The sequence below is a fragment of the Hylaeus anthracinus genome, unplaced genomic scaffold (genome assembly GCF_026225885.1).
Source record: "Hylaeus anthracinus isolate JK02 unplaced genomic scaffold, UHH_iyHylAnth1.0_haploid 12001, whole genome shotgun sequence".
Lineage (NCBI taxonomy): Eukaryota > Metazoa > Arthropoda > Insecta > Hymenoptera > Colletidae > Hylaeus > Hylaeus anthracinus.
Window position 1 is genome coordinate 6,251,390 of NW_026534348.1, and position 17,040 is coordinate 6,268,429.

The 17,040-nt window shown below is 39.6% G+C and overlaps 2 protein-coding genes across 9 annotated transcripts in view; one reads left to right on the forward strand and one right to left on the reverse strand.

The window, feature by feature from the left end:
- Positions 1-17,040, forward strand: part of LOC128890891 (uncharacterized) — a 98,889-nt gene that overhangs the window by 13,679 nt on the left and 68,170 nt on the right. For 7 of the 8 annotated variants that reach the window (XM_054149865.1, XM_054149864.1, XM_054149868.1 and 4 more), the window contains exons 3-5: positions 5,844-6,005; positions 11,992-12,496; positions 14,196-17,024. In XM_054149865.1, coding sequence (XP_054005840.1) covers positions 5,844-6,005; positions 11,992-12,496; positions 14,196-17,024 — 3,496 coding nt within the window. The remainder of the gene's footprint in view (positions 1-5,843; positions 6,006-11,991; positions 12,497-14,195; positions 17,025-17,040) is intronic. The other variant, XM_054149866.1, reaches the window with a different exon arrangement.
- Positions 666-4,104, reverse strand: LOC128890893 (elongation of very long chain fatty acids protein 7-like). Its single transcript, XM_054149872.1, has 4 exons — positions 3,920-4,104; positions 2,654-2,925; positions 1,470-1,772; positions 666-969 (listed from the first exon to the last, which is right to left on the reverse strand). Exons 1-4 carry the CDS (start codon positions 3,963-3,965, stop codon positions 805-807), a joined length of 786 nt encoding a protein of 261 aa, XP_054005847.1. The 5' UTR covers positions 3,966-4,104; the 3' UTR covers positions 666-804.

The following is a 17,040-nucleotide window of genomic DNA, read 5'->3' on the forward strand; positions in this document are numbered from 1 at the left end:
TATGCTGCTTTAGTATTATAATAGAGAACAATTTCAGCAAAATTGATTTACGAGCCGGTTACGGGACTCTTTGATCAAATTTTGACTAATATTAAAAATACTTAAACTTTGTTTCAATTCTATCCACGCATTTCATGATTTAGTCTATGAAGAATCATGGTTACCTCTAGTAGCTTTATAATATTTCTGATGTATCATCTATATTTCAACAAAATTCTATAAAATACTCTAAATAAATCTTACAGAGAAATTAAGGTAAAGAATTTCTGGTAGAGAAACAATTAAATGAAATCATAGATTTTCCCTCTTCAGCGATTCGACTGTATGTTGCATATAAAGTCTTTTCAGGGGAACGAAAGATTAAAACTTTTCCCAAAGTACCGACAGTATTTGGTAATTGAAATTGTTTTTTTTTTTTTTTTAATCACTGATCATTAAAGTAAAATGATGGCGTGAAATAGTTGTGCAGAACAATCAAAATAAATGATAGTATCAGAAGTACTACCTTCATGTGCTCCAATCCAACTTTGTTACGGTCCCGGCTCCAGCGTTCTCATGATAACCAAACCAACGACTAGCAGCCTCACATACACAGTCTACCTATTTCTATTTACTTATAGTAGCTACGTTATGTGCGTGATGTTTCCAAAAGTTGTTAGCTTAGCGACCACCTTCTTCAGTTGTTTAACAGTATGCAATAATTGTGGTTGCAATAACCGAGATTCTACTTGCCATTATCCATGTCTCCACGCGAGTGTATTCATAATTACAGTAGATTCTCCGTCATTCGCTGGGAACTTTATTTTAGGCCTTCTGTTTCTTTACGGTGTAAGTTTTTTGATAAAAATCATAAAATAAGTAGAAATTTATAAATATGTTAATCAACATTACTGCGGATGGTATTCTCATGCCCGGACAGCCAGGTATGAAAGCCTGTGACATGTATAATATCATTATGACGAATTGTGTCTGAAACAAATGATGATTATAACATAAAAACAGGAAGAAATATGCAAAATGGAGGTACAGGCAGAGTTAAGTACATTTTATTCTAAATATAGAATAGAAATTCTAGCATTTAGCTCTCTAAGCATTAATTTCTCTTTTTAATCTTATGAATAAATCTAAAATTTTTGTTCTTTATTCAGAATAAAATTTTTTGTAACGAGTCGTATCTAAAAGACGCTGGTTTGGGTTAGGATCTAACCGTTAGATTATTGTTCGAAAGGAAATACAATCTCCCTAATCTCTCTTTCAAGCTCGAGGATCGAGCAATTTCCAGTAGTAGCGAGGTGAATCACGCGTCTCTTAGACAGGGAAGCTGGGCGTTCCTTAGACAGGATGTATTGTATTTGCAATAAATACGCGTTACACGCACCTACTTATGTTTTCGAAGTTTTTCCAAAGCATCGAAATGAAAAAATTTGATAGTACTTTAATTTAGCAAAATATTTCCGTTGGTTACTTACCAATTGTATGATGGTAATGGATTGTTTCAATACTTGAAGCTTTTTTTGAACGTGTGGTCCAATAGAAGCCAAATAGTAATAACTGTACATTATTACATGCACTGCACTATTGAGAAGACCAATCGTCATCGACATGTTGCAAGTAAAATATTTCAATATGAACCACATATACACTACTGTGGAAACATGATGGTACAAGTGCAGGAATGAAATTTGATTCCATTTCTTCCTGAGTACGAATACGCCAGTCTCGATGTAATCAATTATTTTCAAAGACAGCAAGTACCATGATATTCTAACCAGCTGTAACGATATTCCTTATTATCTTGAAGAAGTAACTAGCGTGTCGGTGTTGTGTTTACAGTAATCCTCGCTTTCAGGTGACGATGTCTTAACCTGGAGGGAATTAACTCACCTTTCTTCCATCACTGTTTATGTCTTTTTAGCGAGGTAATTTTTCTTAATGAAAATTAATATTGTTTGCTTTAAGATTTGTACCTTCGTAATAGTATTACAATTAGGTTGGGCAAATTTTTCAAAATGAATCCAAATGCGACCTTAATCGGACTACATTTAATTGGGTAAAAATGCCGTATAGGGGACCCCACTCCTTGATAACTTTTTAATAAGCAGTGAGCGACGGTTAAGTTATTAGAAAAAGTTACTTAGGAAGGTGCAATTGACGATATATGTCAGGGTAAAGGTCATAGGGGCGGGATCCCCTATTCGGAATTTATTACCATTTTATCACAATCGAATTTCTAATTATTTTATATATATATATATATATATATATCTCATTCGTGTTATTATATTTCATATTTTTCATCTGCCGTTCCTCACGAGGAATTCAGGCTTAGAACAAAAATTCCTACGAAATTGCTTTTTAGTAAAATGACAGCTCCGATTTCGTCACTTGAAAGCGTAAATTATCTGCATACGTATTGGGTTGTCCAGAAAGTTCGTGGCAATTTTTAAGAAAAATTCAAAGGCATATTTGAGTTTTGATATATATTTATTGAATTATATAAATACCATTTTGTTCCACGACCTTTCCACCTTTTAAGGGATGCACCCATGTTAATTGTTTTCAACCATTCCAATATAAACAGACGTGTACCAGTTATCAAAAATCGGCACGGACTTTCCAGACAACCCAATACTTCGGAATTACTTTCTTGTACCTTCATTGGGTTACGATTGGTCGAATAATCAGGTACGACGCAATAAATAAAACAGTCCTGGTACCATCCAGCGTCTAATATATGGTATACTATCGCAGCATTCGCCACGATTTGAAATATGTTGTAAAATCTAATAAACGTGAGCAACGAGTACGGCTTTCTGTTTTCCATGAATCTTGGGCCGTATCGTAGAACGAAGTACAAGTACGCAAATGTAATGAGAATAACCGGTATAGGCGAACTAACGAGTATCCAATCATTTGATCGTTTGTCTGTAAAGTATTTAACATACAATTGAGGATTTCGCATAGTGAATACGTGTGATCAAAGAGACACTAATTTCTGTTGTATGAGTTAATCGAAAGGTTGGAATCAAATTTTCTTTGACCTAATAAAATATTTATGATTCTAAACTGTGCCTGATTTGAATAAAATCGAAAACAATGAGTCGTGTCTGCTTTAATTCGTGATCCCCTGTGAACATTGCTATTTCCTTTGCTTAAAGATTGAAAATTTATTAAAATCAGATTCTAAAATTACACTTTGAACCTTCAATGTATTAACAGAGGAAGTAACTCTAAAGACCGCATATTTACAGTTTCAAATTCAGAATGAACGTCATCAAAGACCTACGAGTGCCCTCTTTGCGTTTATGGATTAACTAATATTTTATGTAAACGAATTTATTTACAAGAAATGGTAGTTCTAGGCCGTATGTTTAAATACAATACGTTGTTAATTTAAACTGAAGTGTAAGAAATACTTTCGTGTCTTAGAGAAATCCCTTAGTAGCCCACTGCAACCAAATATTCTACAACAATAAGTTAAAACAAACGGATTCTTTTCTTTTTATTAACCTCTTCACGCCCTGGGTTACATACGTGGACGTTTAGTTTTTTTATAATTATAATTACTGTCAATAATAAAAAGAACAAAAATTTGATAATAACAAAGAAAGATCGTCCTGAGAAAGTTAGAAAAACATATTTTAACGGAACGCGTTACAAAAGATTCTCCAAAGCCCAAGGGGAGCTTTAGAATATTATCTTTTAATAACAAAATACACCTATTAGCGTAGTAGGCGTATTGATACAAATAAATATTTTGTCTAAATTGTATAAATCGGATGGATTCCGTATCACTCGTGTTTGATAAAGTCCTCTTTGTAAAATTCTTTTTATGTACACTGTTTTGTTATTTTACAAACTTGTCACCTCCAGTATTTGTTTTATAGACACACAAACACAGACGTTAGTCGCTACTCACCAGCTAATTCTGTGTTAAGATAATTGTACATGTCTACCAAACCCATGATTGGTCCTCGTTTTAACCATATAAACTATACGAGCGAAATGTATGGCGTTTGTCTGTTTAGCGTAAATGCAGTATTATGATCGAAGTGAAGAATTTTGTGTAAGCGTTTGATGCCCACCTCGGAGAACAATAACTGAATCGTTCCAATTTTTTGCTCTATATATTTTGGTCGGAATGATTATGCATCATCCATATTAACTTCTAACAAGTTTGAGTCTGCTGCCAACGGGTCAACGGAAATTATAAGGAGGGGAATCTCGCCTTCGTCAGTAACTTGTGAAATTATAATGCAGCAGGTGGAAAATCACACAAGTTCTTTTCAATTTACAAGTTAAACCATGTTTACGACTATAGAGTTTCATGAAAATGTTCGTTTAAAAGACAATATTGTTCCGACTGCTTTTTATGCGCGTTCATTTGCAGTATAGCACTTTAAAAACGAGATCCGAATATATTAAATTATCCCAAAAGTTTCTTTCGTTTTATTAGTAAGTAATACATACACAATATTTTATGTGTATTCCTCCACCACTTTTGAAATTCCATAATGTGATCTTTCCAAATGTCTTGTGGTTTGGTATGAAAATACCGTTCCAAGTACATTTTACAACATTTTACAACATTTTACAACATTTTTAGGGCACCCTGTATATTGCTCATAACTATTGCTATTCCATGAAACCTGTTGGTTATAGATTGCCACTAAAAAGGATGAAATAAAATAATTTTGGAATAAAACATACAACCGACTTCGAAAAAAGTATTAAAATTGCACTAAAAAGTATGAAATAATTTCTATTTCCTTCGTATTAAATTATGTTAAATAATCTCTTCGTAGTCGCTGCAAAATGAAAAATTACTTACATTCAAAATGACCAAACTTGGTTTCACTTTCTGTCGGAGAGACAAAACATACGCCCTTAAATTATTGCTATCGTTATATCTACTTTAGACATCGTATACATTAATATTATTCAATATCGCTACCTCCAAATACTACGAAAATCAAAAAGACTACCATTCAACGTTAGATAATTTGTTAAAGTAATTAAAAACTGGGCGGGACGGTTATACTTACTTACCACTGTGACCCAAACGGTTAATCTTTTCAATTACAATCATTCGGAAGAAACAAGATCCGCGAATAAATTACAATACCGCAAGCGAGGTGGACGGCCTATAGAGTTATGTACATGTTGAAAACGGTTACGTTATCTTGAAATGTAATAATTGTGGTCGTATTGGACATAGGAGTCGGCGATGTTCCGCGAACGTATCCAGAATGAGTCATCGTTCGTTGATCCTCGTTAAGAATTTTAACCGTTGCTTCTTTTTCTATTTCTTCTTCGTCGTTCCCCGTGTCTCTGTCATACAGACGCTTTTGTCAACGAAATCCAACGATTAGGGATGTTTTTATCGCGATTATAACTTTTCTTGAAATGAAAAAAAACTTTGACCTTAAGTTTCGAGCTTATAATGGATTTTGGAGATTCCTTTACAAATTTCTTTTACAAATATCCATCGATCCAGATGTGTACAGTAACCCCTGAAAGTGCTGACCATTAATCGTTTTACACTCTGTGCATACTGGAAACAAGCGAATTATAAAGGTTAGAATAATCGCGAAAAATCAAATCAAATCATTATTAAATGTTTCATTATGTTAGAATTGTTAGTAGTTGTATATTTACATGTATTATTATTAACAAAAATGTAATACTGTTATAAAAACAGAAAGAAAAGATTTCGTACTCGATGTTTCGCGCTCGATCCTAATCTCCTTCGTATTCACCTTATTCGCAACCGTTCGCACCCTCTGGCACTTATCAACTCTTATCGATTCTGTTACTGATGCACGCGGTTTATTGTTTTGCAGACACGGTGCTAGTGCAGCAAGTCGACTTTTTAGAGACTATTTTGGAGGAAACGTCGGACGATCTGCAGAGCGACTCTGATCGCAGCGGTACTGCGTACTGGGTCGGTTCTGATTCGGAAACCGAAAGCGTGATACACATACGAGCGAAGCAGAGATCAGCAGGTAAGAATTAAGAAGTTCTCGCTACGTTTTAAGACTTATTAGGCATAATATATCGATCTTTATACAGAAGAATCATTTTATCGTCTGGAAAGTTTCATCAAGATAAAATTTGCTTTTTACAGCATGTTATTTGGTCGCATAGTTTAGGAGATAATGAAAAATGAAAATAATTCACAGAGATATGAATTTGGTCGGTATAGGTCATTCATCACACGACCGAATTCCCATTGCCATTATCCAATAAAATCCTACACTTTAAGTGATGATGTCAAAAATCACTTATATCTTTTATGAACGTGAAATTATGCCACCGCTAGAAAGGTGGCCAAAAGTATTGGATCTAAATGGTCAATATACAGGGTGTCCCAAAAGTCGGGGAGGAGCCGGAAATGGGGGGTAGCTGAGACGATTCTGAACAACAATTTCCTTTGCAAAAATGTCGGATGGGGCTTCGTTAAGGAGATATTAAGAGAAAACCTCGACCAATCAGAGCGCGCGTAGACCGTTGGAGCGGCCGCGGTAGCGAAGGGTATGCGCTGGCGGCCGCGCTTGTACGCGAACAAGTGACTCGACGTGCATCGAAGGACATTGACGCTGCCGCCTAGCGCCGTAGCCTTCGCTACCGCGGCCGCTCGAACGGTCTACGCGCGCTCTGATTGGTCGAGGTTTTCTCTTAATATCTCCTTAACGAAGCCCCATCCGACATTTTTGCAAAGAAAATTGTTGTTCAGAATCGTCTCAGCTATCCCCCATTTCCGGCTACTCACCGACTTTTGGGACACCCTGTATAATTCAATGGAAATTGTACACATTAAAAAACAGTTATTTTCGTTTGCACAAACAAAGATACGAAATTGAGACGATCTTGATCGTCTCGTATCAAGAACGGACTCAACAATAGATCCAAAAATATCCGAGTTCTTGGACTAGCCCGTCGATTACTTGTTTGGCAACAATTCCGAACATGGGCCGTGTGCCACGTGCCGCGTGTACGTTAGGTTAAAAAGAGTACGAAAGGATTTCACATTTCGTAGGTCGAGACTTTCCTGCGAAATATTATGACGGTCATCCACTCGATTATTGTCCGTATGCAACAGAATTATTCTTTTGCAACGAATACCTTGATCCACGATAATGTGTGACTATAACATATCTAAACAAAAATGAAGAACATTTTGTTCTTTAAAGAAACAAACATGAAAGACGCTCAATATTTGAATTCCCAATGTTGTTTCTCCACCGAATATAAATATTTTCGGGAAAATAGTTGACATTATTTATGTAGGCACATTAACTTCCTAATTATATACAATTATCCGAGTTTGATTTAGAAACAATGAAATAATTACAATGTCAAAATGGCTGTAATTTGAGAACAAGGACTCTTATCAGACTCTCAGCAGAATCTTATTCGAATTATGGAACACGAACAGAAATTCAGAACAATAATTTTGTCGGAATGAATATTTATTCGGGCAAGCTCGTTATACGTCAAGTGATCATTACGATTTAGTTAGAGCTATCGCTTAAAGCAGGTACAATGCGTTGCACGAGGTCACGTGTCACGTGTATCCGGTTTAAACGTTTACGAGACACCAATATAAAAAAAAAAGGACTCGTTTTAGTTACACGTCTACACGTATAATTCATAAATTCATAGCTTTCTGCCATTTATTGACTTCAAATGTGTGCATTTATTCGATCGCACGAGTAGCGTCAAGTCCCAGCCCCCAGTTTTACAGGAACAAGAATAAAGAGAATAAACGTTTAGAGAAAGTTTTTATTATTTTTATGTACTCGGTTTATCTCCGAAATCATGTTCACATCTCGCGAAACACTCTGTGTAAATATTTCTTCAAAGGACGCGTTACGTCGATGTCACCGTGACGTATACGACATTAAAGACACTAAAGTGAGCGGTATTACGTCTCGGAATGCATCTTGTGAAATCTCATTCTGTCTCTACAGGGAGGTACTCGAGGTAGAGAGCATTGTGAATACCGCGGTCTACTTTCTCTTTTGGGTGTAATCTTTCGATTCATTGACTTTTGTAGAGTGAAATCTGATAATATCGTCGTTCATTATTTATTGTACCGTACCAGATACAAAAATCACGGTTGCTCTAGTACGGATACAAAAAGTGTCACGCTCTACACTGTTTAAATAGCATTTTAAAAGTCACTGAGGAACTAATATAATAAGTTTTTATTGTTGAACAGAAACGAAGAGGTCCGTCATAAGTGTATTCTCTACAAGCTTCTAATAGATGTCGCTGTCGTTCTGATTCCCTATAAAATTTAAAATACTTACCGCACAACGCATCGTGGAAATACTACTGTCCTGGGGTATTTATAGCGTTTCTCTATTAAAAATATGCTTCTCGCGAAACTTATCATTAATAATATTTACTGTAATTTTTCTCGCGATAATTGACAATTATTATTTTGCCCGTGTTATATTTAATAAACTATGTCTATATCGCCATGTTTGTTCTTGTAGATTAAATAAATTTTCTCTTATTTTTTTTTTTTTTTGTGTTACTACATAGTTCACAATAGATTTATCATATCGAAATTAAAGGCGATCGTGACCTATTGCAAAACCAATAGACTGATATTTCCAATGCATTATTGTAGAAATACTGTTTTGCTACGATTGTAGTAGTATTTTGCTTTTCATACATGAAACCGTATCGGTCACGTAGCGACTGAAGATTCCTTCGAGTATGCGACAGTTGGAACGTGCGAGTATGTTTGGTTGCTGTCCGCTAGGCGGCGATCCTCCATCTTGAATGCCTTCTCTATAGGCAACATTCTTTTTTTTTCTTCGAAACCATAACACTTACTCATCTACTTACGTAGTTATTGATAAAATTTTCATCAAGATTGGATTGATAGCTAGTTATAATAATTATTATTTATAATCCTTGTATCCGAGCAAGATCAATTATGATGTTTTTAACCTGAGATTTTGGGTTCTCTTCATTGTATAGAAAAATTATAAATCTGAATAAAATACTGAGATGAATAGAAAAGAAAAATTGTATGCATCTATAAGGAAACTAAATAAAATTAACGAAGTATTTGGAGCGAACAAATTAACTAACAAAGTAAGTTATTGAGAACTGTGCAGTAAAACTAATAGCGAATAATAAATTCTTTCCATTAGCAGAGTTTTAATTAATCACGCTCTTCATGACGATAAAGAGAGAAATGTGGAAATATAATCGTTTCAGTTGTATACTTTTACTCTGAGATGGATCTAAACCACTTATTGCAGTAATTAGATGGCAGCCGCAGCCCAGGTTATTAATCTTTCGTAGTTTATACGTTCACTGCTATTCTTTTCCCACGAGTACCACTCATCGTTCTAATGAAATCTTTTTTCTAGTCTAATTCAGGACTAAATAACCAAGAAATTATTAACGATTACTAATTCATCAACTGTGATAAAATTCAACTCGATAGTAATTTACTATTTCGAAAGAAAATGGAATTAACTCGTTACCAACTTCTGACGTAATTATATAACGAAAATTATGTTCAGTTGTACAATTTTCGAAACTATTAGAAACTTGAAATTTTCATTTTTGTTATCGACGAATAATTAATCTTATCTTTATTTACGTAATATTAGCTCAAGGTAGTCTACTCAGTTTCATTTTTATTGATATTGTCGAGCAAGACAAATTTTGAAAGAAGCATATATGAAAGTAATTCTTACTAATCAATTAATTAATTTCTTTCAAATTTATTCACGTTGAACAGATCATTTTAGAGTTAATTGAGTCTACTCAATTTCATTTTTATTGATATTGTCGAGCAAGACAAATTTTGAAAGAACCATATATGAAAGTAATTCTTACTAATCAATTAATTAATTTCTTTCAAATTTATTCACGTTGATTAGATCATTTTAGAGTTAAAAAAATTAAATCGTGTCGAGTTTACGGAATAAGTGATATGTTTTCAACGGTAAAATGTTGCAAGCTGTTTCTGTGTATTGTGTAATACTTTTTGGTCATAATATTAGTATGATTATTATTGTATTGCATTGTATCGTTGGAAACTGCTCACAGGTGCAATACTTTTTTCATTCAGCTCTTGGAAACAATTGATTCTATCTGTATACTGTGACTGAACGCACGATTCTCTTCCGTTGCTTCTAATATTAGATCACCTTCAACGTGATTCATATAGGATTACCATGGACATGCCGTTGAATTCCACGTGAATGCGATCATGCAAAAATAACGATAGGATATCGCGTCTTGGAGCCCATTCAATTATTTCTGTGCGACGAGCAAAGAATCTCAAGCGCGCTGTAATTTAATGAAATACTCTCTTTGTTAAAAAAATATATACCTCATGTTTTATTTAGTTTTCGTTAGTTATAATTGCAATGTTAATAACCTTCGTTCGCGTATTCTACATAACCGCTAACAAAATTTGCTAGACTCACGATGTCCCCTCATTGGGGACATCCGAGTGTAAAGATAAAAGTAACGCCAACATTATCCGTTCTGAGTGAACAGGTAAACCAGTAGGTACCAAAAATGAAAATGATAGCCCATTTTTTGGTCGTTTCTTCTATTCTTTTCACCTTGTCAGCGTTCAGGCAATAAACATTTTCAACCAGATGCCTCTCAAACGTCTCGTTTCGACTTCCAAAAAAACATGTTTTCATTCGTATGACCTTACGACCATTATTCATCCTTGGGATAAGCAAAATGATAAGTCTTTTCAAAGTTTGGTCAGTTATTTCTTGTAAACTCTGCATTATCGCGTACGAAACGCCTCGAGTTATAAGCCGGTTACGTGAAGCAGTCAGCGAATAAAAGTTTGCCAAGTGCAATGTCTCTGGTCCCCGGATGCCTCGATCCGCAGGCTGCGGGGCCGCAGCTCGTCGTTGCGTTAGAAAAGTTAGTGAAAAGCCACGTTGTTCGAGGAATTGGCCCGTTGCGTTCGTGGCCCAGTTTGTTAAGTCGAGGCACGGGAAGTGGGTCTTCGACAGAGGGGCCGGCCAATACTCGTGTTCGTACACCCGCTACTCGCTACCAGTTTTACGCGTCTCCCGCCTCGTGGATTGTCAGGAAGCCACGGTTCATTCAACCGGAAGCGACGCTTACGGCGTTATGCGGTCACCGGTTGCCGGCTTCGTGACCGTCGTGTGTAGTGTGACACGTGATCGACGACACGAGTCGCGATAACGCCTCTGAATCGGAATGACACGTTTCAGCGTGACCCTATCGATCACGAAACTATCATCTATTTGCCTCGTTAATGCTCTTAATTCCCATTCCACTCTACTTCTTTTCTTTTCTTTTCTTTTTTTATTCGATATCCACTCCACGTTATCTGTAGCCCTCTACTATATCCAGACTTAACCGAATAATTTTAATTTTCTTTTCACAACATGATATATACGTCTTAATTATATAATGTCTCTGATAACCAATGACAATATTGGCGACGGTTAGCAGCACAATAAACTTGAAGTGTCGAAGTTAACGCTTTGCAAGTTGTCTGCGGAAAAAAAAAAATTGGACCATAGAGGATTAATTTTCTCCTTGTAACGTTAAAAATCAACCTGTACAGGTTTTTTCGTTAAGAGATTTCATTTAATTTTATATAAAATGATAATATATCATTTAATACATGTAACATATACACGTATAACACATGTATATAACATATACAACACAGATAACATATTCATATAAAATTATATACAATGACTTCGTAATTGTACGTATTAAGTCATCCCATAAGTTCACACAAATTAGTCTCAATTAAATGATAGGTTTGATGTTGTCAAATTTTTCGAAACATTTATTTAGAAACACCTGGTCTATCATTTAATTTAGATAAACGTCCTGAATAGAGGGTACGAATAGAAGGACTGAATCGAACTGAACAGAACGCATAAAATCGTTGGTTTACAAATAACTCTGGTAACGGTTATTGTTTGTGCGTTTGTTTATTAGATGAAAGACTAGACGGCGGGAGTGGTAGCGAGTGCAATTCCGTGGTTCCGAAAAAGAGACGGCGCAGGAACAATGGTACCAGCGACCGGGACCACCAAGTGACCTTCGAGGATTATCCAGCCTCGCCCAGATCCTCGAGATCGTCCGCGTCATCGAGATCCAGCTCTCTGCTGCAGTTCGAATCGTTGGAGAGGACCTGCGCCACACTATCGCCCTCCAGCTACAGCTTCGACTCGCTGGAGTACTCGAATCGATCCAACGCTTCCCATCCAGAGAACACGTCACCCGACAGTCTCGAGCAGGACTACGACAGAGTTCTGCCAAATGGTTTCGGGAACACCGATCACTTTCCGAGGATCAGGCCTTACCGCAGCTTCGAGAGCCTGGACACGTGTCAGAAGGATGACGACTACGGGCACGCCGGGCTCACCAACGGTTTCGCACCTTTGTACCTGAAACGTAACTCGGATCTCTCGAGGATACGAAACAACGGGCATCGTCCAAGGTAATTGGTCTATTTACCGTAATGCTTTCATTGTAGCGATTCCGTGTTCCGTCTGCACAGTTTCGTGCGAATTTATCGCTGCTGCGCGGCAGCTGTCGCTTGTGATCTTTGGCAGACGCGATAGACCAGTGTTTCTCATTCGTCGTTCACCACCCACCAAACTCAATATCGGAGATGGGAAAATTTCATTGGACCGATAGATTTTGGCTAGAATCAACGTACAGGGATTTATTGTCGATGTCGGTTAAATTTTCATTTAAGCAAAGCACTTCTTTTTTAACGGTCTCGAGGAAACTTTCATTATTTGTTTCCAATCGAGGTACTAGGTTGTCCCATAAGTTCCCGGACACTCGATGCTTGAATTTTTGACATTAAAATTCTTTATGACATTTGATCCAAATTGGAATTGAACAGTTGACGGAAAGATGGATGAAAACGATCGGAAGCGATGACATTTATTTTGAAGAATAATTATTGTATGATTATAATGTTATTATAAAATGATTTATTGGTAGCAAGTGTCCGGGAACTTATGGGACAAGACCATTTTCGTTGTGCAACTGAACACAAGTGCCATAAGCAATTCCTGTTTCTATAAATGTTTCTAATGAGAACATGATGGAATTAAGTGTCGAAAAAATAAGAGGAAACGCAGTCTTATCTACCAAAACTTGATACCCCAGAATTATAAACCGATTATAGCAGTAAACAAACTATTTTATATTTAACTTATTATTTTTGTGTAAATTGTTGAAATATCTGTAAATATGAGACGCGGTCGGAATTGGTCCTACTGGCCCACCAGTTGCACAACCGTAGATTTGCATGATGTAACCACTTCTTCAGCTAGAACATTAAGAGGTTAACCAAACTATTTATCGAATTTGTTTACCATGATCTCATATAGTTTAATTTCTTCCTTGTTTTAACATTACACAGCAGACAAGTGACATTTCACGATATTCAAACAGAGATCTTCAAGTTTCCTTGGCAACGACTCTCAGAATTAAAGTTTGCTACATGACCCTCGTCTTTTGGCCAAGCTATCGCAATCGCGACCCTGAATGGACCTCCTTGACTTTTACTTTTAATTTTAAGGAGATCCGAAATTACCCTTGCAGACATCTCGCGATTGTCCGATTTTATACGGTTCACTATTTTTTACATGATAATAATTGAATACGTATGGTCTACAAAGCATTTTTTTAATTCGATTCAAGTGTTGAAGGTTCAACCACGTCGAACAAAAATCAGCAAGAAAAATCATATCTCCAGAAATCAATATTGAAATGATAAAATAGAACTCTGTTACGTGATGAGCGAACTGATTTGTTATTTCATGAATAAATTAACGAATTTTCTCTACGTTTTATTTATATTTTACTTTGTAGTAAATTAACGTAAGTAAATAATTTACTAAATTGTCTGTATTTTATTTTGTCGATTCATACAGTTTTTCATACGAAGAGTCATGAATTTGATTCAAACGGTATTTTGAGCAATCGATTTTCCAGAGTATAGGTGTATTCTTAATTAAATATTTCAAGACAGCCTCTAGCCTCTAAAGTATTGCAGAAATGGTCGTACAACTGCTAGCAGCTATTTTTCCAAATATGTTCGCATAGTCTTCTCCTTCAAAGTCTCCTCTGTACAGCCCTGCATTACTCTATCTCGACGATTTTTCTATCGCTCGAATCAGGGACTTTTGGCACGACGACGAAGAATACGAGGATGACGAGGAGGAGGAAGACCTCGACGAGGAGGACCGCTTGCTGAAGGACAATCGCGCGTGCTCCGAGATCGAGGATCGATTGATGGTCTTCGGCGACCCAGCGTGCAACTACGCGACGTCGGTGGACTACAGGAACACGATCGATTTGCGGGAGATCGGCGTCGAGACGAAGAGGGACGCCCTGTTGGATCTGAAGTCTGGCCAGGCGGCTGTGTCGAGTTCCTTTCGTCTGCTGCAGACCAGGTTAAATATAGCTGGTAGCATGGCGCACACTCGCAACAACATGGTTGCCGATCATCTTCATCATCATCATTATCATTACCCTGGTTCTCATCACCATAATCATCAACAGCAGCACCAGCACCAGCATCAGTACGAGCATAATCATGAACATCAGCACAGCTACGAGCACCACGAGCCGCGGCAGCACAGTCAAGGGTGGAGCAACGACGAGTGCTTTAATTTTAGATTCACGGATAAATCTCAAAGCGCGCCCAGTCTGCCTAGCAGCATCGACGAGTCCGCACACGATCCACGCTCGTTGACGGGCAACGGTTCATCAAGGGCAACCTCCTTCGTCTCCACGTCGAACCTCTTCGAGAATTACACGAGGGTAGCTAGCGTGCCGGTCGATCTGAATCTCTGCGGCTTCTCCGCGACGTACGATGAGCCGTGTTACCAACGCGTGAGCCACCACGATCACGAAATGGCGGAGATCGCGAACGTACACGAGAAGAAACGAACGAACAGCCGCGAGGAGAGCCAACGGAACGGCGAAGACGCGACGGGACAGTCGAAGAGCTCTTTGACGAGCTCGGTGAGAACCCAACCGTCGCAGTGCGTTATGGACAGCAAGATGGATCGCGAGTCGATCGAGGAGATCGCGAGGAACGAGGAGTGCGCGGCTGGCGATCGTTGCCCGAAGCCACGGGAGAAGAAGCAGGTCACGTCGACGGTGAAGACCCAGGATCGCGGGAACTGCGTGCTGGACATGGCCATCGCCATGGAGAACGACATGGTGGACGAGGCTATCAAACAACTCAAACGCGAGGTCGAAGAAGCCACCGTATCGAACGGCAGATACGCGATGGACGTTCAAAGAACGTTCTCGGGCAAGCAGAGACCGCACAGGGTGAAGAACAACGCCAGCTACGAGCTGGCCCAGCAGTACGAGATCGACGAGAGAAGTTTTCGACCCAATAGGTTCCGTAAAGAGATCTCCAAAGAAATCTCCAACGAACAGACACCCAAGTCGCCGAAAACTGCTTTCAGCGGACGGAAGCGAGTGTTGAACAACGCTAGCTACGAGCTAGCCCAACAGTGCGATTATATAAAGGCTCTCCAGTCCTCCAGAGGTGCCTTCCAGCGAATGGACGCGTGCGACGAGCTCGAGGAATCGGGGTTCGGCCGATCCTCGCGGCTCAGAGTCACCGACATGGTGCAACAGATGAGCAGTAGCTCCACGTCAAACCTCAGCAGCCCTTCCAACGAGCACCGTCTGGACACCAGGAAGTACTCCAAGTCCACGGAGGACATATTTTCGCAGTTCTCGACGGGCCCGTTCACCAGGGTACCGATCGAACAGTTGGGCCAACGGCTGAAGAAACAGGAGGAGGAGGAGGAGGAGGAGTCCCTTCTTTCTCAGGTAAAAAAAAACTCGGATCCATTTTCAATCTATGGAGACGATCCTAATGCCCGTCCCGTAGTAGCCGACGAGATAGATTACCCCTGCTTGGAAACCAAACCCATAGGAGCTTCTTCCAGCCTGGAGGGGGGCGCGAACAGCGCCCGCGGAACCCAGGAAAAATCCCTAGAACTCGTGCACGCGAACAGAACCACGAACGTTGTCGAGCATCCCGCGACCTACGATCGCGGCGTTGACCCGATGAAAATCGGTGACCGTTACGCGGAGAACAACGCCGCGGTTCTTCGACGCCTGGAGGAGCATCAGGCTCGGATGGAGGACGTCGTCGACGATGGTTCGTCGTCGATGTGCAACAGGAACGCCGCGGCCGGGGAACGGCTGTGGAGGGTCATAGTGGAGAAGCCGGCCGTGGAGAAAGAGGCTTCCGCGGAGAAGGTTGCCGAAGCGGAGGCGGCAGCGGAGACGGAGGAGAAGAAAGAGAGCGAGAAAGAGCAGCAAAAGCCGGCGGAGGAGAAGGCAACGGAAGCAGCGAGGGGACACACTGTCCACGGTGTTCGTGTCCCCCCACCCAGCGTTACCCACGGCCTGGAACCCAGTGAACGGAGTGGGAATCCAGCGGTGGCCGTGGTAGTTGATACGAATCATCGCGGTGATCGCGACAAACGTCACGAGGAGAACGCGGCGGCAACAACGATCACAGTTAGGGTAGAAGACGCGACGATGTCGGCGACGACGACGACGACGACGACGACGACGACGAAACGGTCCTTCGTTACGCCGTCACCACCGAAGGACCCGTCCGCGGCCAGGATTCAGAGGGGGATGGCCGTAGACCCGATCCCTCCGACCCCGGTCAAGGAAGAAAGGAAGAAGGGTGGTCTCGGTGGATTCCTCCAGAGATTCTCGAGGCTACGGTTCAGTGGTAGATCGAAAGTGCCGCGGTCCGAGGTGCAGAAAAAGAGTGATACGCTTGGCCAAGTGAATCGCGGCAAGGTGAACGAGCAACAGACTAAAAAGGAGCCGGATTACATCATCATTCCGTTGCATGCCCCGGAAGATGAGAAGCGCAAGGACGAGTACGACGTCGCCGTGGACGCGAAGACGGACAGGAGGACACCCGGGGACGTTCAACGGAGCTCCTCCAACGTTAGGTGAGTAGCTATTTTT